This window comes from Pleurodeles waltl, chromosome 7 (assembly GCF_031143425.1).
Source record: "Pleurodeles waltl isolate 20211129_DDA chromosome 7, aPleWal1.hap1.20221129, whole genome shotgun sequence".
NCBI classification, from domain to species: Eukaryota; Metazoa; Chordata; class Amphibia; order Caudata; family Salamandridae; genus Pleurodeles; species Pleurodeles waltl.
In genome coordinates, this window is record NC_090446.1 from 559,454,532 (window position 1) to 559,480,009 (window position 25,478).

Below are 25,478 nucleotides of genomic sequence, written 5' to 3' on the forward strand. Positions count from 1 at the left end.
AGCCAAGGCCTCGATGCGGGGGCAACTTATGCGAGACGCTGCACTGGCAAATAGAGACAGAAGAGAGAAACAGGCGGCTCTGGAACTTGACATACGCCGGTTCACTAGACAATATACCGCACATCCCTCTCTCCCGGGGCGCCGAAACTTAGAGCGTGCCCAAATGGCCCTCAATGAGCTGTATACCTCTCAGGCATAGTATGCTCTACAGAGACTACAAGGAAGACATTATGAACAGGGAGAGAAGGCAGGGCGCCTGCTGGCAGCCCAGCTTCGGCAGAGGGCAGCTGCCCTTGCCATCCCAGCCATCCGCGCCCTTTTGCGTCCTTCTACAAACACCTTTATACATCGGAGAATACATCCAGCCCAGCGCAGTGTACAGCTTTCCTGGCGGGTATTGACCTACCCTCCCTGTCCGAGGAGGGACGCAACCTCCTAGAAGGGGAAATAACCAGGCAGGAAGTAGAAAGAGTCATCTCTGACCTCCCTTACCACAAATCACCGGGGGAGGATGGATTCCCGGCTGAGTTTTATAGATGGATAGGGAGCGACGCAATTGACATATTACACGCGGCTCTGAACGAAGCTTGCTCAACACAGACCCTGGGGGCCATATCCAACAACGCCATGATAGCCGTCATACCAAAACCCGGGAGAGACCCCCTGCTGTGTGGCAGCTATCGACCCATATCTCTCTTAAACAGAGACATCAAAATCCTAGCGAGTATCCTGGCCAATAGACTACGCAAAGTCATACCGTCTTTGATCCACCACACACAAGTGGGGTTTGTACCAGGTCGCACCTCAAGGAACCACTTGCGCACTCTATGCCATACCCTTTGGCCCTCTAGGGACCTGCAAGAGGAGGCACTGGCCCTGTCTTTGGACGCGGAAAAGGCATTCGATCGCATAGAGTGGTCTTATCTGTTTACAACGCTGGAGAGATTTGGTCTGGGAGACAGTTTTATCTCAATGGTACGGCTACTCTATGACCAACCCGCGGCAAGAGTCAATTTCGGAGGCTTCCTCTCAGACCCCTTCCCTATCCGAAGAGGCACACGACAGGGCTGCCCCCTCTCACCACTCCTGTTTCTGTTAGCAATGGAGCCCCTTGCTGCGGCTATTCGCTCCTCCCCCTCCATCACGGGTCTCACACTACTGGTCGGCATTTCTAAAATCTATCTATATGCCGATGATGTCCTACTAACTCTCACAGATCTAGAAAGATCCATTCCAGCCTTGCTGGAGACTATCGATGGATTTGCAATTCTCTCCGGCTACAGCATTAACTGGGATAAGAGTGAGGCGCTCCCCCTCTCACGGATGACTACAAGAGCAGCTCTTCTAGGCTTCCCGTTCCGTTGGACACCAAAACGCCTTAAATACCTGGGAGTGCTAGTCAATCCGGGCCTAGTGCACATGGTGGCGGACAATATTGACCCCCTCATTGCGCGGACGAAGCTTGATTTTGCAAAATGGAGCCAACTGGGCTGTCCATGTGGGGTAGAGTACAAGCGGTAAGGATGGTCACGGTGCCCTGTTTCACCTATATTCTAGGGCTTCTCCTCCTACAGGTGCTTCTCCATACTCTGAGAAACATAGATACACTCATCAGATCATTCGTATGGGGTTCAATGCGACCACGCTTATCACCCGCTAAACTCCTAGCCCGACGCTCCCACGGGGGCATGGCACTACCGTCGGAAGAGCATTATTCACTTGCACTACACCTATCCCAGCTGTCACACACTCTGTCCGGAGTGCCGGACCCGCCCCAGTGGATAGCTGTGGAGACCCTATTGCTGTCCGCGAAGAAGGGACTCGGAGGGCCTTACCGCGACGACCTCCCATCTATCGGTTCGGTGAACCCCGTCTTGAAGGCGACACGAGCAGCCTGGCGTAGGGTCCACCGCCTGCTCGGGGTCCACCCTCTTCTTCACAGCCAAGCACCTCTGTGGCGCAACAGCGGACTCCGGATAGGCGGTGAAGTGCTGGACTGGCCGCAGTGGAGGAGGGCTGGTATCCATACCATTTCCCAGATTCTGGAAAATGACACGCTTAAATCCTTCCCCAGGCTACAGGAGGAATTCAATCTCCAACCAAGCCAAGAGTGGCGATATCTGCAACTCAAACACTGCATCTGTCGGGGGACCGAGGTTACCCAATGGGGATCCCGGTCTTCACCCATAGTGGCCTACTTACAACAGTGGGGGCAACATAGGGGAGTCATGGCGGGTCTCTGACCTAATTATCCGACAGCTCTACTCCCAACCCCTCTCAGATTTGCTGCGTTTAAAATGGCAAACCCAACTACAACAGACATTAGACCCGGAAGACTGGGAAGACATCCTAGAGGCTCTGGACAGAGGTACCCGAGAGGCACGTTTAAAGTTCTGCCTCTTCAAGGTCCTACATAATTGGCACTGGTCCCCAGCAAAACTGCACAGGACAGGACTCCTCCCACACGCGAAGTGCTGGCGATGCCCAGAGTCATACTGCGATCTCAAACATATTGTATTGTATTGTATTGTATTGTATTGGTTTATTTATTGAGCGCATTCCGGCCGAATCATCGAAGCGCTAGACAAACCAGAGACAAAAGAGAACTGTACAAGCTACCCTAACAAAGACAAATTTGCAAAAAGCCAGGTTTTAAGGCTCTTCCTAAAGGCCAGGTGAATCGACATTTGACGGAGCGAGAGGGGCAGGCCATTCCAAAGCTTGGCCGCTTCCACCTTAAAGGCCCGATCTCCCCATCTGGCCTTATTACAGCGAGGCACCTTGATCATAACTTTGGAAGAGGATCTCAAATGTCTCAATGGTTGATAAAGATGCAGCATAGACTTCAAATAATCGCATCCCTCCGACTGTAATGCTTTATGAGTAAGGCAGAGTGTTTTAAAAATGATTCTCTTCTTAATCGGGAGCCAGTGTAAGGATGAAACACATCTACTAGCTGATGTAAACTGAGGGAGCTTCAAAGTTAAGCGTGCTGCCGCGTTCCGAATAGACTGAAATTTGTCTAAAGAAAGCACCACCGGCCGCCTTAAGTCATCCTCTAAAAGATGTAAAATTTTCTTAAGTGTTTTTAATATCCCAAAACAAATCTTGACTATATGATTAATTTGTAACTTAAAGGAGAGTGTGTCATCAACAATAATCCCAACATTTTTTGTGACGGGTGACGGGCAACCCCCACACGCCGGGGGCCACCAACTGTTGTCCCAAGGGGAGTTTTAACACCCAAAGCACCTAATCACCGTCTTATCCACGTTAAGTTTGAGCCAATTACTGGCCATCCAATTGTTAATTGCTGTCATGCAGCATTGAAAATTCTCCTTGGTGTCCTCCCAATTACGAGAAACGGGCACAATCACCTGCGTATCGTCTGCATATGAAATAATCTGGAAACCAAATGAACGTACCAGGTTGGCCAGAGGTGCCATATACAAGTTAAAAAGTGTTGGACTGAGAGAAGACACCTGCGGAACACCTTAACATCTTAATAGATTGCCCAACGGTCCGATCACTGTGGGATACGGTGGGCTCTACCCTGGCTGAATCTATGATACTCCCGGCACCACTCCCCCCCTCCCTCATACTTCTGCACGACACGATCTCTCTCCCAGACTTAACCAGACCGCACAAGAGGTTGCTACACACAGCGCTAGCCACTGCAAAAATCTGTATACTACGCCACTGGCGATCGGCTGCCCCTCCAACCCCGGAAGAATGGATCATAGCTATGACCCGCATTGCCACGCATGAAAGAATCATCTATAACCTACAAGACCAAGCCCAAATATTCAACCAAGTATGGGCCCCCTTCCTCACTGGGGGACGTCCGTAGGTCGCCTGAAATCACCCACCACTCCCTCCTCCCTCTCCATTTTCACTTTCATTCTCCTCCCCCTCCCCTTTCCATCCCCCACCCTCCGTTCCTCTTTTTTCCCCTTGATAGATTACCCTTCTTCCTCTTTTCTCATTAGCCTCTTTGTTCTCCTCTCCCTCCACTTCTCTCTCTCTGTCTTCTTTCTCCCTCTCTCTCTTCCTCAGCTCCTCCAGGGGCACGATCCAGGCCTCCTATACTCTTACCAGTAACCTTTGGTCGTAGACCCATACATCAGAGTCGACATAAGAACACTAAGTAACAAGCATGAACGGTGCCGAGAGAAGCCAAAGAACTCAGACCATCATATCCAGATTGATCCGCTATCCCGGCAATTCACTACCCAGGTGCATACTATCATCCCGATAGGCCGCCTCCCACCGTAAAAATATCCGACCGCAATCTGATAACACACTGTATGCAGGCGCTGCGACTTGCCTACAAGCCAGCACAGCGAGGAGCAAACTCCCCACCCCGAGGGGTTAGACGACACTGTAACCCAGCTCCCACCTGCTTTTTCTGATTGTTGTTATCATTGTGACTACTGTGATCATTATGGCAACGGTTTCGAAGAACAACTGACAGTATACCATTGCTCCACTTGTTGCCTGTATACTTTGACTTATTATGTATTGTTTATAAATGTTGGGACCTTGGTCCCTCTTGGATTGTGTACCATCTTGCAGTGCTTACAATAAAACAATTTAAAAAAAAATAATAATAATATGGTGCTTCCCACAACTCTAAATAGAGCAAGGAAACTGCAAGTTTGGCGTATGTGACATCCACCACTTTTTTGGCCCAACATACACCTACCAGAAGCAAACATTGTCTTCATGTATATAAGGAAGACTCCATTATGTGTAAGAGCAAATGGCCTCACTTTTGCCAGTGGGCTCTTTAAAGCTTGTGTAAAGCCCTTGCAGACCAATGAAGGTGATGTCTTAAAATTCATAACACATCTAGTAGTTTTCTGAATCTATGCAGACTCCTGTTAATATTCTCCCAGCTACTACTGGCTAGCTTAATGACCTGGATATGTTTTCTTCCTATAAATGAGTCATATGAGAGCTTTTTTACATACTGCTCTATGTATATCCTTCAATCTGAGACCCCCAACCCACAATGGGATCAAAATGTAGTCCTTCACACTTTAATTCCCAGACCATTAAAACTTAAAACGTCTTATGAGGTTGACCATGTGATAAGGAAAACATATTTCTTGGTTGGTTAAAACTTGACGAGAACGACTAGAGTGCTTGAAGTTTTCGGCCACCAATCCTTATTTAGTTTTCCATGAAGAAAAAATTGTACTGAAAACATTATTCTCTTTTTCTCCTAACGTTTGATGGAATTTCATCTGTACTTGGAAATACTTGTGTTCTTATAACCAAGACTTAATTTTTCCTTGACTAAAGAATTCAAATGAAGCATGGATATTTACAGGGTGATTAACTTTTTCTTAGAATATTTACCTTTTGGAAGATTTTTATCACTTAATGTACTCTTACTCAAGCCAACAAAGTAACAAAGGGTACTTTTGCCAGGTGTATAGTTTGAAGTTATCCAAGTCTTAGGACACTGAAGAGTTCAGCCTCCTCACAACCCACTATATAATCCTTGGTCATAATTGTGGCCTCGTCATCAAGTTCTGCTTAATATATATGCTGAAAGCTTCATCTTGATATAGGCACACCCCAGAATCTTTGATGCAATGGAATGAGGTTCAGTTAGAAATAAGGGAGCACAAGAATAGAGGAAAGTAAATTATTCATGTAATTTATTTCAGCAACTTTAAAAATGTAAGAAGTACACATATGTGCCTAACTAGGGTTAGATCTTGGTTATCTAAATGGTGTTAATCTTAAAAGAGACTTCTATAAAGATGACTTGATAGTTATTATAAAAACAGTTTTAGTTTTGTTTAGTTCTGTAGTATGATGCTATTCAACGATTATAAGTTGTGAATTATTCTATCATCTTATGGTTGGGTCTGGCATTATCACTGCAAAAGAGTTTTCAGTATGCAGCCTTGGTTAATCACAGGAACGATGTCTTAAGATTATGTATGCTTGTTGTTTTAATACAAAACAATAAAGAACTGAGAGAAGCAGTCATTGGAACTGTTGGTAAGTTCTTAAATAGCCCAATAATTGCCAGTACTGGGGTCGCAAACAGAAGAACCCGCAACTATGTTGAAATGCGCTTTTCAGAATGAGGTCGTAGATGATCTTTAGACAACTGAGTTAGTGTAGAAGAAAAGGTTGAGTTGATAGGATATTGAACAATTATCATTGCATCATGTCAGTGTCATAGATATAGATATGAAGCAAGTTCTTACACAAATTTATAAAGATCATATGCGGTCAGTGCCTCAGGCTGACTGTCAAAAAATAGACATCCAAGTGAAAAAGTTCAGCAAAAACATCAGAATCACATCCGTTATTTTTGGTGTTGAAAATATATATTCTTCAAATGACAAAAGTAAGTAGATAAAAAACAGTTTGACTTGATTTATAAATATGGTCAAGATCATAAATTGCAAAAGTCAGTTCCTCCAAAATCGAAGAACAAGATTAACGAAGATATCAAGGAAAAAAAGCCCTTTAAGGACTGCAGAGGCTACTTGGGGTAGAGGACAGAAAGAAAGCCTTGATACTGAATTTGCATCTTAGAAGCTAGAGGAAATTAACTTTGATGAAGCACTAGTGTAGGACGCTGGCTCTGTATATACTATATCAAAATGAGATATAGTGTGCACAGTGTTCAGGGGTTCCCCAAGAGGCTTGACAGAGGCAATAACAGATAATACTAATGCTCTATTTGTAGTAGTGTGGTCGAGCAGTTAGGCTTATCAGAGGGTAGTGTTAAGCATTTATTGTACACACACACAAGAAATAAGTGAAAACACACACTCAAATGACTTAACTCCAGGCCAATAGGTTTTTATATAGAAAAATATTCCTTTGTTAATTTATTTCTAGAACCACAAGATTCATTTAGCAGGTAAGTACATCAAGTGAAAGGTACTTTGCATAGTAATACTTAGGACTTTGAATAGAATCAATATTGTACACAGTTTTCTTTAAAATGGCAAAAAGCAATTTTAAAAGTGGACACTGCAATTTTTAACAGTTCCTGGGGGAGGTAAGTAAAGTACAGTTTCTGAGGTAAGTACCACATTTAAAGGTTCAGTATCCGGGGCGTAGGTAGCCCACCGTTGGGGATTCAAGGCAACCCCGAACATCCAGCAACACAGAGCCGGTCAGGTGCAGAGGTCAAACAGGAGCCAAAATAACGTGGGCGCCCATGGAGACAGGGAGTACACCAGTTCCAGTCTGCTTGCAGGTAAGTACCTGTGTTGTCGGAGGGCAGACCAGGGGGGTTTGGAGGAGTACTGGAGGGGCCCCAAGTAGGCACAAAAACCACACCCTCAGTGGCACGGGGTGGCCGGGTGCAGTGTGCCAACAGGGCGACGGGTTCTCAATAGAACTCTATGGACGGACCTGGGAGTCACTTAGGCGCTGCAGGCAGGGCACAGGGGGGCCTCTCAGGCAAACCACTGACTGGGCAAGGGTGATGGCCACCTGCTGGTCGTTGCTGCACCACTGGCCGGTTTCTCTTGGGCCTGGGGGCTGCGGGTCCAGTGCTTCTCCAGGCATCGGATATCTTCGTCCCGGGCAGTCGCGATCGGGGGGGTTCTCGGGATTCCCTCTGCAGGCGTCATCGTGGGGGGTGCAGAGAGGTCAGCCCAGGGTGGACATGTCGTCTGAGTTGCCTGGGGGTCCTCTCTGGATAGCTGGTTTCTCTGGGCATGGGCAGGGGGCGTCGGGTGCAGAGTAGTTGGACTCACGCTTCTGGAGTGAGGTGAGAGTCTCTTTAAAATTGATTGCTTGGTCTTTTCTTTGGACAGGTCCGCTGTCCACAGGAGTTTCTTGGTCCTCGGTGAGGCAGGCAGTCCCTTGGGGTCGCTGGTCCTGCAGGACACGTTGCTTCTTTTCTTGCAGCTTTTCGAAGTAGGAGACAGGCCGGTAGGACTGGGGCCGAGTAGATGGTGTCTCCTTCTCTTTTCTGTGGGGTTTTCAGCTCAGCAGTCCTTCTTTCTTGAGGTCGTCAGGAATCTGACTAGCTTGGTTCAGGGAACCCTTAAATACAAGATTTAGGGGCGTTTTTAGGGGTCAGTGGGCAGTAGCCAATGGCTACTGGTTCTGAGGGTGGCTACACCCTCCTTGTGCTCACTCCCTTTGGGGAGGGGAGCACATTCCTATCCCTATTGGCCCTGATCCTCCAAACCAAGATGGAGGATTCTGCAAGGAGGGGGTCACTTCAGCTCTGGACACCTTAGTGGTGGGCCTGGCTGAGGTGGTGACCCCTCCTTGTTTTTCTTAATTATCCCTCTGGACTTACCTCCAAAAGTGGGGCTTTGTCCGGGGGCTGAGCATCTCCACTAGCTGGAGTGCCCTGGGGAATTGTAACACAAATGCTGAGCTTTTGAGGCTCACCACTAGGTGTTACAGTTCCTGCAGGGAAGGGGCACCTTCCCTGCAGGAACCCAATGCAGGCTTTGTTTCTGGCCCCAGAGAGCACAAAGGCTCTCACCCCATGGGGTCAGAAACTCGTCTCTCAATGGCAGGCTGGCACAGACCAGTCAGTCCTGCACTGAAGGATTGGGTAAAATACAGGGGGGTTCTCTAAGATACCCTCTGTGTGCATTTTTTATAAATCCAATATTGGCATCATTGTGGGTTTATTATTCTGAGAAGTTTGATACCAAACTTCCCAGTATTCAGTGTAGCCATAATGGAACTGTGGAGTTCATTTTGACAAACTCCCAGACCATTGAATTAATATGGCCACACTGTACTTACAACGTCTAAGAATGGACTTAGACACTGTAGGGCCATATTGCTCATGCAGCTATTCCCTCACCTGTGGAATAGTGCACCCTGCCTTAGGGCTTTAAGGCCTGCTAGAGAGGTGACTTACCTATGCCACAGGCAGTGTTTTGTGTGCATGGCACCCTGAGGGGGATGCCATGTCGACTTTGCCTTTTTCTCCTCACCAACACACACAATCTGCAATGGCAGTGTAGATGTGTTGGGTGAGGGGTCCCTTAGGGTGGCACAACACATGCTGCAGCCCTTAGGGACCTTCCTTGGTCACAAGGCCCTTGGTACCACTGGTACCTTTTACAAATGACTTATCTGTGTGCCAGGGGTGTGCCAATTGTGGGAAAAATTGTATACCTTTAGTGAAAGAACACTGGTGCTGGGTCCTGGTGAGCAGGGTCCCAGCACACTCAAGTCAGCATCAGGCAAGAAGTGGGGGGGGGTTAACTGCAACAAGGGCCATTTTCCTACAACTAGTTTTTACTGATTAACTCACAGATCAAGAGAATATGAGCTAGAAAAGACACTGATTTACTAAAACTGAGAGAAGAACGGATCACTCACATCTACATATATATACGAAGAGCAGAAGGAAGACATTTACACAGGAGGAGATGAGTCCACCTCAAGAACCAATAGAGACTTATTACCACACACTAAGGAAGATGAGATCAGATTCTTCAGAGGAAGAAACAGAGATATGTACTTCCAGTGCTTCTCCTGAAGATCTAGTCATTTATCATGCAGATATGTATGGAGTACTGACTAGGAGAAGCAGAAGATGAGTCATACTTTCTACCAGAAATCCTAAACCTTGTACAAGGAAGTTATTTTCTTCCATAGATTTCCAGTATATCACAGCAGAGTAGAAATGCCTTTAGGAAACCAGAATCATTTAGGGCAGATTCAGCAAGCATAGGCAAAAATATTGTTGAATCAGGTTCAATTATACTTGCCACAATGAGGAAAAAAATCAATCAGACCGTCTTCAACAGGTCCACAAGACAAAGATAGTAAAGAGGTTGGAGGCAATGAGTAAAAAGATGAAGCAAGCTGCTGCTACTTGGGGGGAATTGCAAACTCAACCATTCTCCTCATTTGTTAAAGTCTTCAACAGCAGGGATAGACTGAGGAATTGTTTCATCATTTGCCAGCACAATATATAAGCAAGCTAAGTCCATTATGGAAGTGGGGAATGCCATCCCTAAATGTTGTCAAATCAGTTGATCTTCAGACACAACGAGTAGTCAGTTGTCTTCAGGGACAGTTTGTATAAACACACAGGGATACGGATTCCAGCTTTCAAGCTGGAAGCACGTGTCATTAACATGCTATTTACAAGGAATCATCTCTTGGGTCCCACTGTGGGTGATTTTCTTGAAAAGGTAAAGAATGCCAGTGACCCAGCTAAGGCACTGGTTTCCTTTCAAAGGAGAGCCACCATAGAAATGCATCTCCTAGTAGTAGTACAGTCAACCAATATGATGAGCAAAGTTTTTAAAACGGCATCTTGATGGCAACGCACAACGCCACCAAGACAGTAGTTTCTTGCTAGCAGAAGATGCAAAGGGCAGAGTTAAAGAGGTTCTGCCACATATACGCACTCACTGTGTCCCCAAAACACCATTAGTGGGAAAGTAAGGGCTAGATTACAAGAAGTAACTGCTCAACGGCCACCACTTGTCCCATGAAAAATCTCAAAAACTGGATGGTTTATTATTTACAACTGAAGAGCAAGCAGATACATTTTACAATACTCTTAAGCATTTAATTGTTTCTGATGAAATCTCCATCTTGTCCATGACCACTCACAGACAGGACAGTTGAATACTTAGTACCTGATTTAGAACTATGCGGGCAGGGTACTCTGTCACAACAGTGACAGATATCCCATCAGCCTAAATCTAAACCCCATTATTTTTAATGGGATTTAGATTTCGGCGAACAAGATCTTCCTTACCGTTGTGACGGAGTAACCCGTCTGCCAAGTTCTAAATCAGCCCCTAAGCCTTTCAGGCATTGGCTATTATCATTGAGGTTTCTTGTATTTCCAGGCTTTATCCATAATTGTCATGAGAACTAGAATATAATCATGTACATTTTCCTACTTTGTGAAGCTGTTATTACTGGACATTTGTCAAACTGATAATAGTTGACAAACTTTTGACATCGCTGAATTTCAATGGGAATGGCGTCTTCACAGCCTCTCCAGCCCCCACTCCAACGAAACGGCAGGTGGGTAAACCTGTGATATTGCATTACGACCCCCACCTAACCATCTGGATAACCATTCTCAAGCTGAAAATACCATGTGGTACCCTCAGAGAAAGAATCTCCCATCCCAACTTGCAGTCATCCTCTCTCCAGTGTCAGAGTTGGGCGGGGCTTACTTCACCAGCCTCCATTTACCAGAGCATACAAACATCCTCCGTCTTGTGGTGCAAGAGTGACAGGAGCCTTTTCCTCCTACTCTGGTCTCAGGAAATCATCAGGGGTTCCATGATCTTGGGTAGGGATGAGTGTGGGATTCTGCTAGGTCTGAGCTGGGAAGCTCTCCCTCACCTTCTGCCTTATACTGCCAAGCCAAAGTTCATTTGTTGAATACACCCACCCTGCTTATTGCTGGTTTTAAGGAAGACTGCTGACAGTGGAAGAAAGTGTGCCATTTGATTGGTGCTATCTCCTTTAGTGCGTCTAACTTATAATTGACAGTCATGTAGCAGTAACAGGATAGAAAATCTAAATAGGGTCCCAGGGTCTTTTCACAACCCCAGTCGGTCCCACCCTTCAAATCTGAAAATTGTATGCATGTTTCTACCCAACTGTGTACCTCTTTTCTGGAGTCACTGAGTAATGTTCTAGCCTATACATCCATTTTACTTGTCGCACTAATGCAAATATAGAGACAGGATTGTGGGTAAGAATTTGATTGTCTCAATTTTTGATGCAAGATTTTATATTTGTATGCCTCTATTAGGACTGAAAGGATCTGTTTTCTCCTTCCACATAGCATAATGAAGGCAGTTCTACCTGGGATCCTCCGTTTTCTCCCACATCGGAGTGCGGCCCACCAGCGGAATACATCTTGGATCTGGTGTCCCAGAAGAAAAAGGTAGAGTGAGTTGTCTTCTCATTTACCCACACTGAACTGCAGATACTGGAGTATCTGCCTATACTAGGTATCTCCAACCAGTCGGTTGTGAGCTACAGCAGTTCGCAGACACCTTCAGACTAGCTCACAGCTTTGAATTTGTTTTTAAATACACAGAGGTACAATACCATTTTAAAGTTAAGGGAAGGCTATGTTTATTTAATATTATTATCAAAAGGCTGCAGATAGCAGGACCTGATAATGAACAGTGCTTAGTCAGATTTATAACTGAGGCTGGGTATAGAGGTGAAGAACTGAAGTATTTAACTCTTCAATATTGAGTTGACAAGGACTTGTATGTGAGCATGAGACTAAAATGATGTTTCTGAATGTTTTCGAATGGAAGAAAATTAAAAATTAAAAGTTACCTTAATGATTAAGTTAACTCTTCATTTTTATTTTCTCCCATTTCAAACTGTTGCATTTATAATCAACGGTCCTCTAGCTCCCAGTGGCCAATAGAAACAGTGCCATATTTATAACTGAGAAATACAGTCATTTTTATAAATGGGAGAAATTTAAAGTGAAAAAAAAAATTTCTATGAAACAATAAGACTTAATGTTTCTCTCCATCTTCAATTAAGCCAATTTTATGTTTTAAACAATAAGACTTAATGTTTCTCTCCATCTTCAGTCAAGCCAATTTAATGTTTTATGAAACATATTTCTTCATGTTCAATTCCTCCCATGTAAACAAATGTCTGTATTTTTCTGTTATAATTATGGTGCCATGTCTTCAGGCCACTAATCTTTGTAAATGTAACACTGGGAAATGGTAGAAAATGTAAGTGATGAGTTTTATGGAATTCATATAAACATCAAGTTAACTCTTCAGTTTAATTGTTTTCCATTTCAGAGTGTCACCTTTACACACAGTGGCTGGTAGACACGGATCCATATGTCAAACTGAAAAATACAGCCAATTTTTTTTTGTTAATGGGAGAAATTTAAAGTGTAGAAAATAGATACATATTATGAACATTTTTGCAGAACATTTTTCTGTACTTTAAATTTCTCCCATTTAAAAGAAATGGTTGTATGTTTGTGTTATGCATGTATCAGGGCCACGTACGGAGAAAGGTATGTCCTGTGCCACAAGTATTTAAGACACAGGCTCTCAGTCACCCATACTCGTATATCCAATGAATGCGCCCACATGTTCATACATTCGCAAAAACCACACTTAATAACACGCATGATAGCTCTGTCATAGTGCCCCTAGTCAAAGTATTTTGTTCAAACTATAGTATCTGACTCTACAGACATTAGGCTTAAAGTCACCGAAGCTGAGCTTGAGGGTGTCTGGTAACAATTTACAAGTTGCTTAGCCTTCGGTGGCTCATGGTGATTTTTACTGATCAGTAGTATCTCTCTTTACAGAATAGATTGGTGACCCCAGTAAGACCTTTCAGTGATTGTTTCCTGGGGATTGTACTGATAGCAAAATCCTTGTCTTCCCAGGAAACAATGGAAGGTTTTCAATTTGCCCTAGTAATGTTGAGTGGCTGAGTAAAGTCCACCATGTCATGTCATGTGGTAAGTATGAAACTCTAAGGTAGAGCGCTTATACAGTGCCTGATGAGCCCTGGCCAAAATATACATATGGTTGTTGCGACCCAGGATTGCCACAAACTCAACAAGAAGAAATTTAAATCAAAAATATTTAAGAATAGGAAAGTGCCAAATGATACCCAAGACACTGATCTTTTTCATCGAATTTGACCATAATGTGTGCTATTGGTCTGATTTTGTTTTTTCCACTAGGGAAGACAGAAAGATAGAACTGAACTGCTGTTCAAGGTGTCAAAAGCCATTTCTCCCTCCCACTTTCCTGCTTAGCCCCTACTTCTCACATTTAAATCCATCTTTGACACAGTTTCTTAGCTCTAATGCTTCCCTGCATGTACTAGATCTCCTTTTGATCTTGACACAAACCACCAAAGGTATTCCATCATGAATTAGCAAATTTGTCAGCTCCAAATTTGCTTTTTTTTTTAGCAATCAATTGAGTATTTTTTCTCATAGCAGCTGTGCATTACTTTCATTTCGACATTCACTAATTTAAACGCATGCACAGTATGCTGGGGGGAGGACCAGCTGATTGTTTCTTGCTAACACAGTTATTGCACACAAAGGGTTCACTTGTGTCACCCCAACATAATAAATTGAAGGGCAGCTTAAGTTGTTTTGCTCGGTGTAACTCTTGATTAATTCAGACCAAAGTTTTGTGATTTAATTAAACAAAACGTTGTACCATGTCAAAGTCCCATAACACAAGGCTGCATTTGCCTTCCTAAAACAGTGTTTTAGCTGCACACTTGTTAAGAGTTTGTTTTGTGTCAATATTGTAAGGAAGAATACAAACATACATGAACACCATAAATGCAGTAAAGTTTAATTATCAATGTGCTCTATTCACAGAAACAAAGGTGTTAGTACTGGTGGAGTCTTAAAGCAGCTCCTCCACTCCACGGGAGTTCCTGGTTCTTGGGCGAAGCCTGGCAATCCTCCTGGGCTTTTGGAGTCACAAGCAGCTGCAAGATAAGGCTCCTTTGTGGCAATTGTTGAAGTCAGCAGGCAGGCTGCCAGGGTTGGTGCTGAGTCAGTCACTGGTCTTCAGTTCTTGCTTCTGCATCTCTGGAGTGTCCTCCTTTTTTCATGTCGGTAGGATCTGATTTTATGGTGCCAAAGGGTCCCATAAATACTGAATTTCGGGTTGTTAGGGGAGTGTAGGGTAGTAGCTGATGGGGTCACTATTGCCCCTATATGACTACTTCTGCAGGAAGTGGACATAGTCCTGTTCCAGAGTTCCTAGTTCTGCCATCACCAAGATGGCAGACTTTTAAATTTCATGTCCACATCAGGCAGCTCACCTTAGGGGTGGACAATCCTCTCTGACTCCTAATTTTCTTACCTGTCCAGGTGCCAAATGGGCCTTGGGTCAGGGGGTTCGGTATCTCCTCTAAGGGAAGCCAGATCTGCATACCAAGGCGGTGGGCTCTTTGAAGCCCCCTGCCTTGAAATAAAGATTTGCAGGTCATCCTGTTGGGAGGGGTGTGCCAGAGCAAGCTTTGTTCCTGACCGCCTGAGGGCAGAGTCTTTCACCCTTGGGGGTCAGAAACATGTCTGTTGGTGGCAGGCTGGCTAAGACTTGTCGGTCAGTACACTAGCAATCGGTAGGTTTTTCAGGGAGATTCTCTAGGATGCTCTCTGGGTGCATGTATTAATAAATCCATCACTGTAAGAATTTAGCAATACGAGATGTTTGATACCAAACATCCCAAGTTTCAGTGAAGTCATCATGTAGCTGGGGAACTCGTAGTGACTGGTATCCAGCATATGTACTTAAAATTTCTTCCTTGACGACTTACTATGTCTAAGAATTGACAAAGATATACCAGGGGCCTATCTGCTCTTGCAGATATGTCCACACATGTAATATAATGTGCCCTGCCTTAGGGATGGAAGGCCTGCTGTAGGGGTGACTTACATATATTGCATGCAGTGTTGGTGGGCATGGCGCACAGACTGTGTGCCATGTCGTGTTTTCACTTTGAACTGCACCAAGACACACATCTTTCAGTGGCAGTATACATGAGCTGGGTGAGGGACCCATGAAGGTGGCACAATACATGCTGCAGCCCTTGGTACCCGGGCCCTAGGCACATGTAAATGGTACCTTGGGTACCATTTAGTAGGAACTTACAGGGGTGCCAAAGATAATGCCAATTGGGAAACAATTGTAAAGTTTTTCGTTAAAGGGATCTGGGCCAGGGGACCTGGATAGCAGGAACCCTGTGCAATTTCAGTTAAAATTGCATAACATACCAGGCAAAAAGTGGGCGATGACCATGTAAAAAGGGACACTTTCCTATAACAAATATTCCCAGACATTTGTTTGAAAAGCTGTTTTCCAGACAGTCTTCTTTAATTTCATACGACACATTCCCTGGGCTTCTATACCTTCTGTGCTTTAATCTGCATAGCATAGATTTCTGTCTCCAGAAAATAAGCCTCCCTGTGCAGATTCACGCTTACTTCATTTTCTTCTCTCTACAGAGAAAACATTTCACTCCCTGGTGGAGAACACCTTTTCCGTATGCCCTCAGCAAACCTAGAGGTGATTTGATCCCCTTCCCGTTCTGGAAAAGGAGTTACTCTTGTCTTTGGCTGTTAGTAACTTTCCAACCATTCCTAGAGCAGAATGGGTTGCATTTTGGTTTCTGAATTCTCGCAGAAGTGCATGTTTGTGGGCTTTCACTAACTTACAAGACTAGCCATTCCTTATAATTCCCACCTCCTACCCTTGGAGGAAAACATACTACTGTGGATTCCTCTGCACTCATGATTCAGAATTCTGCAGTAGTAAACACATTTATGCTTGCCACTCATCCTTCATATTCTGGAGAGAGGTTTCTGTGGTCCTTCCTAATCTAGACGAATGACTTTTGTATCTTTCAGCTTACAGACCCAGAAAGAAGAGCAGTACACTTTGGAAAGTAGGGCAGTATGTAGCATTATGACAAGCTGATGTTGATTAGTTTGTGTTTTTGGGCCAAATCATCACATGTCTGGAGCTCTTCTGTGTGGCAGGCAGGCTGGACCTCAGAGCCTACTTTTATCATCACTGTCTTTGATTATCACACTCACCAGGAAGAAGAGGAAAAGCAGACTCCTTCCCTTTAACCCCTTCCCATTATTGTACTCATCTCCTGGGTGTAGTGAATCTAATTTAGCTTTTATTGGGACTCAGGAGATTAACTTAGTCCTTTGACTTGCAGGCCTGTGCCCCTGTCACCTAGTGACTTTTAACCTACTTTGCTTGGTAATGATGTCCCCACCAAAAAGGACAGGGTTTAAGTCATGCCAATACTGCAGGAAGCAGATGTCAATCTCACACCACCAGCACAAAGTGTGCCTTTGGTAACTCAACCCTAACCTAAGTCTTGTGAGAAATGTGCTCGAAAGCACCCAAAGATGATTTGACACAGGTGGCAAAGTGAACTGTCGCTGAGCACAAGAAGCAGTTGCGGTCTTTGCTCTCACTCCTAGCTGCCGGCCCTTTACCGGTCTCAGTTACAAGGCCGCTTCTGTGACAACACCACTTCCCACTCGAAATCCTCAAGTAAGTCGAGAACAAGCATAGGAAGGCGAAGCCAGGTTCAACCCCATCTTTCCCCTTTGACTCCAAGAAAAGGCATGAGACCATTAAAATGTAACTAGTGCACGCTTGAGGTTACCTGCCATGGAACCAGTTCCTCAGTTAATCCCAGTGCACCTGAGTTCCCTTGCTCGCTGTCAACCCTGTAGTAAATTAAGGTCTTTAAAGAGACCTTGATGCAAATTTCAACTGTGCGTCTGGCTCCCTCTGAAGTGCCTTTGGGCCCCACAGAACCGTAGGGCCTCCATTTAGGATACCACTGGCATGTCCGTTCCTGGAATCATCTGTCCACTAAGGACTCACTTCCAGGCCTGTACTGACTCCTGTACAGACTTCCACTCCAGCACAGAGAGCCACACCAATTCTCACTGCCCTGATGCTGGTGCCAGTGCACCAGTTGATGATCCAGTGCCAATGCCCATGTTGGATTCCAAGCTGACTTAGGCTTGAGCTCAACCTAAGTTGCGCTATTAAATTAGAGAAGTGTAAAAAGCTGTCATGCAGTCTGACTCCAATCCAGTGCTGATACCACGTTTCAGATATCAGCAGAGGCTCCATTATCTTTTTGGTTGTTACTACAGTCCTGTGCCAGAGCAGGGTGCCCCCAGGGTATTAATAGTGAGGGGGATAGCTTGGCCCCTCATTATATTGATGATGCCTTACAAATTGATTTAGAAAATACAGGGTCTTGATGCCTCCTCTAACACAGAGCTTGACTCCATATTGGCCACCAACAAAAGAAAGTGCCTGAGGTGCAATGAGGATTCTGGGAGGGGCAGTCAAGTTACTAGAATTACAGCTACCCTCCATCGAGACTAAAACAAAGTTTTGAAAGAGATTCTTCAGCCTGTCTCAAAACCATGATCTTGCTGACCTATTAGCTGGCAGGTGACTAGATGTCATAGGCTGGCATCCAGTGATCCCAATTTTCTCACCAAGCACCCTTCTCTACAGAGTCTAATTGGAAATAAGTTGGGGTTCACCTTATGATAGAGGCCTTTACAAATAATAGAGGAGAGATTGATGCCTTTGGCAAACATGGTTTCCTTTACCAACTTGATACTGAGATCACTTAATGTGTTCTGTTTATTACTCCAGTACACATGTGCCTTTTGGGAAATGGCCAGGGACGTCTTGTTGGCAATCCCGGAGGATCTTAGGGCCAGCCTGGCTCTGATGATCCAGGATGGGCAGGGAATGGCACATTATCTGTGCCTATTTGAATACCATGGTTTACATTGGAAGGGCAGTCGGTATCAGTGTTGTCCTTCCTAGGCATGCCTGGATGAGCTCTACTCCATATTCCGACAGTATACAAGCTTGCTAATGGATGCCCTTTGATGGGTCTTTGTCTCTTCTGAGCTTTGGCTTGCTTTAAAGACAGCAGAGCAACAACACTTCTTTTTGCTGTATACTTCTGCCAAACAATTTTCAACTCAGTTCTATAAACCTAGGGAATATTCCAGAGGGCTGAATTATAGGCAAAGATAGCCTTCCCAGCCAGTGATGCACCAGACAGCGTAGTCCTATCAGGGCCTCTGAACCAGAACCAGCAGATAGCATTCATGCCTGTAGGGGCATCGGTCATCTAACAGCTCCTTCCCCTACTACATCGACCAACAAACTGCTTTAGTTTGCCATCACTGAAGTATGCTTAGCCAGTGGAGCAAGGATCCAGCACTTCTTCCAGAGTTGGTGATCCGTCATGTCCAATAGATTGGTCTTGCAAACAAATGCTATGCATTGCTTTTTCTTTCTTTTTTTCTTTCTCATCCAACAGCCCTCCCACACTAGAACACATTTTGAAAGATAATATGTCTGTCCTGCTACACTAGGTATGCTTTTTGCTCTCCAAAGTGCCATAGAGAGAATACTGGACTTGGAGGAAGGTAAGGATTTTTATTTCTGCTAATTCCTCATCCCAAAAACGATAGGGGCCTCTTCTTGGACCTTCAGCCCTTGAACAGCTTTTTGTGGAAAAGCAAATTCTAAATGCTCATTTTGGCTCAGATCCTTTCTGCTTTGGACCTGAGAAAAGCAAATTCTCAATGCTCATATTGACTCAGACCCTTTCGGCTTTGGAGCTGGGAAACTGCATGATGTTCTTGGACGTGCAGGACACATATTTTCATATATCCTTTCCGCAGGCTCCTGCAGTTTGTGGTGGGCCAGGAGCACATCCATTTTGCTGTGCTCCCCTTCTGCCTAAATAGCACTCCTCAGGTGTTCACAAAAGTAATGGTGTCTGTCACTGCCTGTCTTCGGAGGTTGGGAGTTCCTGTACTCCTCTATGTCGTTGACTGGCTGTTGAAGGCAGACTCGCATCAGTCAATCATAGACCTCCTCTGTATTGCAAAATTTCTAATAATGTTTGTATTTACAATGAGTGAGCTTCAAGGAGTTCAAGGATTTTCCTTTGTAGCAGCACATGCAGGACTTCCTGCTATGATCCAGCTGTTTCAAGATTGCTCCTTGATCCTGGTGAGGGTGGCTCTGACTCTTCTTGGCCTCTTAGTCTTGTGCATTGGCCCACATGTCTGACACTATTTAGGTCTTAGTGAAGTCGTGGCTGACTGGTCACAATCTGTCCTGCTACAGACTGCTCTCCCTTCCCTTCTTAGAGCTGACAGTGGCGATGGACACTCCGCTACTACGTTTGGGCGGAGACAGTTGAGGGAACAACAGATCAGAGGCCTTTGGTCTCTTGTGGAGGGCTATCTTCACATCAGCCTTCAGGAGCTAAAGGCCAATAGTTCAGGTCTTGAAGGTTTAAGGGAGGCTGGTGCAGGTTATCATGAATAACACTGCCTCCATGGAGTGCTGCAGCAAAGAGGGGGCTATGGGGACCTGGGACATGTCAGCGGAGAGGAGATTTGCGCCCCTTGATCAGACTTCATCTGGGCAGAACACAAATACCCTCTACATATCGAAGTGGCATAGGGCATATTCAACCATTGGGAAGAGCCCTGACTAGATCGTTTCACCACCATTAACAATTTTACGCACTGGAGTTTCCCCAAGAACACAGGTTAGGAGAAGCATTCAGGCTGAAATGGAACAAGGAACATCTTCCTGCCACTACCTCTCCTGTCTCGAATTTTGGAGATGATCAGGACCATGTGGCCAAAGATGTCCTTGTGGCCCCAAATTGGGCCAGGAGAGTGTGTGGTACCTGGAACTCCTCAACTTGAGAATCTGTCCTCTGATAAGACTACCACTTGGGAGCTTGAAATTATGGATGTCTTTCTCACCGCTAAAGGCCCCTCCGCAATTTCCATTTATGCTGTGAGCTGGGACAGATTTGTAATGTGGTGTTGTGCCTGGAACACTGAGCCCTTACAATAAAGGACCCCCTTTTGTTTGGTTTGCTTTTAGCCCATTAAGGCCTTGTAGTGTGCACTGTAAAAGCACAATTGCTGTATTTTTTTGCCTTTTTACGCCTGCCGGATCAATCATCCAAGGTTAAATCACCCAATCTGATGATGTTTTTTTTAGGTGTTTGATAGATATGTTCACTCCCAAACCATTTGAGAGGGCAGTGTGGGTTTTTAGCTTGGTCTTGACATTCTTCTTGTGTCCTCTGTTGAGCTTATGCATAGATGCTCACGGCGTCTCCTGACCTTGAAGACTGTCTTCCTCATTGTGATTCAGTGAGCTCATTGCGTGAGTGAACTGTAGGTTTTTTCACCACTACCGGGTTACAACTCTATTTTCCGGACAGTTAGTAGTGGAGACTTAGACAACCTCCTTGCCAAAAGTTGTGACTCATTTCCATGTTGGGCAATCAATCACACTACCAGAATATTTTGCTCCCCTTCTCTTGAAAGAGGAAGAGAAGCTTCGTGGTTTGGACTTAAAAAGAGCTTTGAATTTTTACATTCAGTAGTTGATCACCTTTTTGCTTTTCTGGAGCATTTAGAAGGCTATAGAGGAGAGGACCCTGTCAAGGTGGGTAGTACTGGCCAAGTAGTGTTTACTGTAAAGACATTAGCATTCAATGAAAAAAACCTTGGTACCAGTAAGTTGTTGAAAATGTGTATGATTTTTTTCAGTGACTTTTTCCTTGGGGTTTGCAATTAAATGAAGGTTTGCATTACTTTTTAGCTCACTCTGTAGACACAGGAAATAAGTCACCCCATGGCAGGGTAAGTTTAGTCTGTAACCCAACAGGCTTTTGTTATTTTTTAGCCCCAAACATAGAATTCTCAAAAATTTCTTTAAACATTTCTTATGGTTAAAATAATATTAGCATGTGACACAAGGGTGTTTCATACTGATCTGGGGCTGACATCTATACAAACAATATGAGCACTGCATGAACAGCATGCTTTAATATAAATACATGTTCATTGGTGGTTCTGACTATATATTCGGTTTTTATTTTCATGTTTATAATTTTTTGCACTTGTATATAAGATTTACACACGCGATGGTGTTTTGGTGGTAGTTGGTTAGATTTTAGTTTAGTTATAGGCATGTAGTTTAATTTGATGTTTATATTTATCAGGTGTGGTTCTCTCCAATAGTCCTGAGGAGGCCCAGAGTTGTAGGGGTCGAAAAGCGTCGACTGTATAATCTTGGGAGGTTGCAACCAATGCTGAACTTTGTCTCTAAAGAACTCTATACCACAGGCCTTCTCATCTTTCCCTCCAAAAATATGAGGATGTTGTAGGTCTGGGATTTAGCAACCATCCCTTACATGTGGATCTTCAACATAAATTTCTATGGACACCACATGGCTCCTTGAATAAGGAGAGGACTTTGGGACTAACCGTTGTTGTCTTTTGTTTATTGTGTGGTTGTTTAGATTTGAAGTGACTTTTGGATGTGATACATCAACCAGAAGATTTTGAAAAGTTTATTTTTGACAATGTATATAAAAATGACGGCTGTAATTTGAACAGTTGTCCCAGTTGATGAGATGGGGTGAGATGCTGTGATTAAATAGCAGTTAAATTGCATGCTCAATGATTGATTTATTGCATCATTGTTGGAATTCTTATGTGTATCTATTCCCACAATTGGACCAACCTTTTTATGATACACACTGGCCAAGTAGCAGCCCTTGAACATCTGTGAGCCCATTCCACTAAGGCTGCAACCATAGCATTGGCAATGCCCAATGGCTGAAGTGTACTGACCCATTGCCCAGGGCTGAATCCTGTGGTGGGTGGAAAGACCACTGGGTGAGGAGGGCTTATATTAATGTGTTTTTTATTCATGATTTCTTAATGACAGAGTATGGTGACGGTGCTAAAACTGCCTTTAGCCCAGACCTAAAAAAGATGCAAAAATTATTTATCAATTATGCTAATTTTTTCATATGTATATTTTAATAGCAAGAGATATAGTAAGTACATGTTGACACAAACCTTACGCTTTATTCTGGTTCCTTATAAAATAATAAAAATTGCTTATAGACAGAGTATAATAAATATATTTCAGCACTAAAAATTGCATTATGTTCATTGGTTTTTAAGTAAAAAAAAAAAAAATCCCACAACATATGACATGTGTTGTGGCCACTCTAATTCCATACATCTTTTCTTACTCTTTAACTCTCTGCATCCAATCTTGATATTATTTTACTTTTCCATATTTGGAGGATCTACAATTGAGTTATAAGCATGGACGTCAACAGGTGTTCACTCTCCTTGTTGGAAAGGCCCATGTGGGCCAAGTAGCCAATTAGAACCATTGCATGATCACATGCCACTTGAATGTTTTATAATGTGAAATTATTTTTGGAAAATAGTATTCTAAAATTAATTTTCATTACAAATCTAAACTAAAACAGCTAAATACAATATGAAACCAGTTTCCCCTTTTACTCCCTTTTACTCCCAGATTGCATCCAAACATGTAGCTGAACGTTCGGGGTTAGTCTTACTTAGAAATCAGGAGTACAGTACATTATACACTTTACATAAAATTGCATCTCACTTAGATAGGCTCTTGAAACTCCAATGTTAGTATGATGTTTTCACCTTTCCTCCATCTGGAATTTCTCATAAAAAGTTCTCTTTTTTTATATTGACCAAGTAATTTTTTGAAAAGCCATCCAATCTTACCTTTATCTTCTCGATTAGCTCTGAAATCAAGCCTGCAATAACTAAGAGTGCTTGGGTTGATATTTAATAAACAGGGATGTATTTTATAGTATAACCATACTAAGCATCCTTTTCTTAGTCTAGGGCTCACTATTCACCCATGTTTACCATTATTCGGTTATCAGACAATCAGATAATTTGCTAAAACGTTTGACTTGCCATTTCATTAGTGTAGTTTTATCAATAAAAGAGTGGCCCTTCATATTTACTTTGTAAGCCAAGTGGCGGTACGTAATTTAACAATTTAACAATTTTAACAAATGCCGATCCTTCCTTTTAAAAACTCATTGTAATACCTTATACTGAACGTTTTTGGGCGAATACCAACTTTAAAATATTTTAAAGTCTTCATTGTTGTTATTAAGTTTGTATCATAATATTTATGTCCAGTGGGCATATTATTGTGTCTGGGTGATATATGTGCAAATATAGCAAAGTAATAGGTTTTAATGTGCAGAAAATCTAGTCCCCCTTGTGCGACTGAATTATATAAAGTGCAGGTGCTAATCTGGGAGTTTTGTTTCACCATATAAAGAAGGAGAACAGTTAAACAATGGCAATCTGATATTCCAATAAGAATAATTTTGCCTCAGTTTGAAAGGGGAAGACTTACCTTTATTAATTAAGCACTTATAGTTCAGGTCTCATAAATCTGCTGAATATGTTGTGCAGTAGGTCCCTAAATACCTCGTAGCTACGTGGTTGAATGAGCTTATGATTTCTGTGATTAACATTTTTTTTTTCACTTTTTATCCGCCTAATTCTAGAAAGTGAACAAGGATCTTAAAAATCTGCTCCTGAATTTTCTTGTCCGGTTTCACAAACGACATTGTGTGAGATGTATGTAGTTGGTTTTGACCATTCTCGAGATAGGAGAGTTTATGATTATATCTGATTGTTTCTCTTTTGTTTTAATTTCTTTATTCGGATTTTCTGTAATTCAGAACAACAACAGCCAATGTAACATTGTACCCTATCATTTAGCCTGAATTAAACTTGTCACAAATAGTAGTACTAGTCATTTGTATGTTTAAAGCAATCATTGTGTCCATATATATCTGTGAGCAGACAGGGTGATTATCAGTACATTAATGTTCCTCCTCAATTCCGTCTCCAAGCAGGAAGAGACTACATGACTGCTTTTCTTAACTGTCAGTGCAAAGATGCTTGTAACCTCAATAAAAATGTTAGAATTTTAAATGAACGCTTGTGATTTGTGTGGCCTCAGATAGCAGTATTCCCTTACAAACATGCACTTTGACTTCGATAATACTGAATGGTAAATTACTCCAGAAATTCAATGGGAGCACTGTATGGTTTCAAGGTAATTGGTATAACACAAAGTGTTTGTTTATTTTCAATAAATACGTTCAAATATACTGGTGGATGTTTTTTCTCTAGGCTCCTTTTAATGCTGTTCTCTATTATTAGGTGGACACTTTCCTGATGATCAGTCATCACTTTGTCGATTCCTTCTTTATGTCAGCCTTACACTTGTACCGGCGCCAGGTCAACACAGATTCCCTGTTCATTCATTTACAGCCAGAGCAACAAAGCAGGTGAGATCATGTGTACCAGTACAATGACCTGGGGGGATTTAGAATTTAGAATTTGGTAGACAGGTTATTCTGATACAATGTGATGGCTAACGCGCCCCCCCCCTTGTTTCAAGTGCCATAGGATATTGTGCGCTTGTGATAAGGTGGATGGGCTATCAGTCACTTTTAGGATGAAGTAACTCGTCTACCAAATTCTAAATCAGGCCTAGAAGAAAAATTCAGAATGTATAACCTTTTATGCTAAATGTGACCCAAAACCTTTAGTCTATGCCAAATGTAAAAGTAAATGTAGTCTAAAATCCAGGTTGCTTGGCACTTACAAGAAAGAGTTATACCCAGAATCATTGTTCAATGAAAAATATAAGACCTAGAGAAATACAGAGCCTGCATTCCACAATGTGTAAATAAACATGCCATGTAGCAATACAGTTTGTACCATAATAATTTGAAGACCAAGTGAATCCAGAATTCACCTTCCATGGCAGGTGTACCCAAGTACATTTTCAAATTTAGCACCAGCTCCCTGGAATCCATGTTGCATAATAACTTTTTTCTCTTGCATATCATCAACATCTCACCCACAGTATTTTACTGACATCAAACTGGAAGTCATAGTTCATATTTTATTCCGGGTGGACACCACTGAGCTACTTACTCTTCGCTTGTATTCTTGCTCTCTGTATCAACTTGCCCAATATCCACCGCTGTTCTTTTATTGA

General features: G+C 43.3%; 1 protein-coding gene across 3 annotated transcripts in view; it reads left to right on the forward strand.

Annotated features, from left to right (window-relative positions):
• Positions 1–25,478, forward strand: part of TEP1 (telomerase associated protein 1) — a 1,055,001-nt gene that overhangs the window by 308,161 nt on the left and 721,362 nt on the right. For all 3 annotated transcript variants that reach the window (XM_069244315.1, XM_069244314.1, XM_069244316.1), the window contains 2 exons: positions 11,789–11,890; positions 24,632–24,759. In XM_069244315.1, the coding sequence (XP_069100416.1) occupies positions 11,789–11,890; positions 24,632–24,759 (230 nt within the window). The remainder of the gene's footprint in view (positions 1–11,788; positions 11,891–24,631; positions 24,760–25,478) is intronic.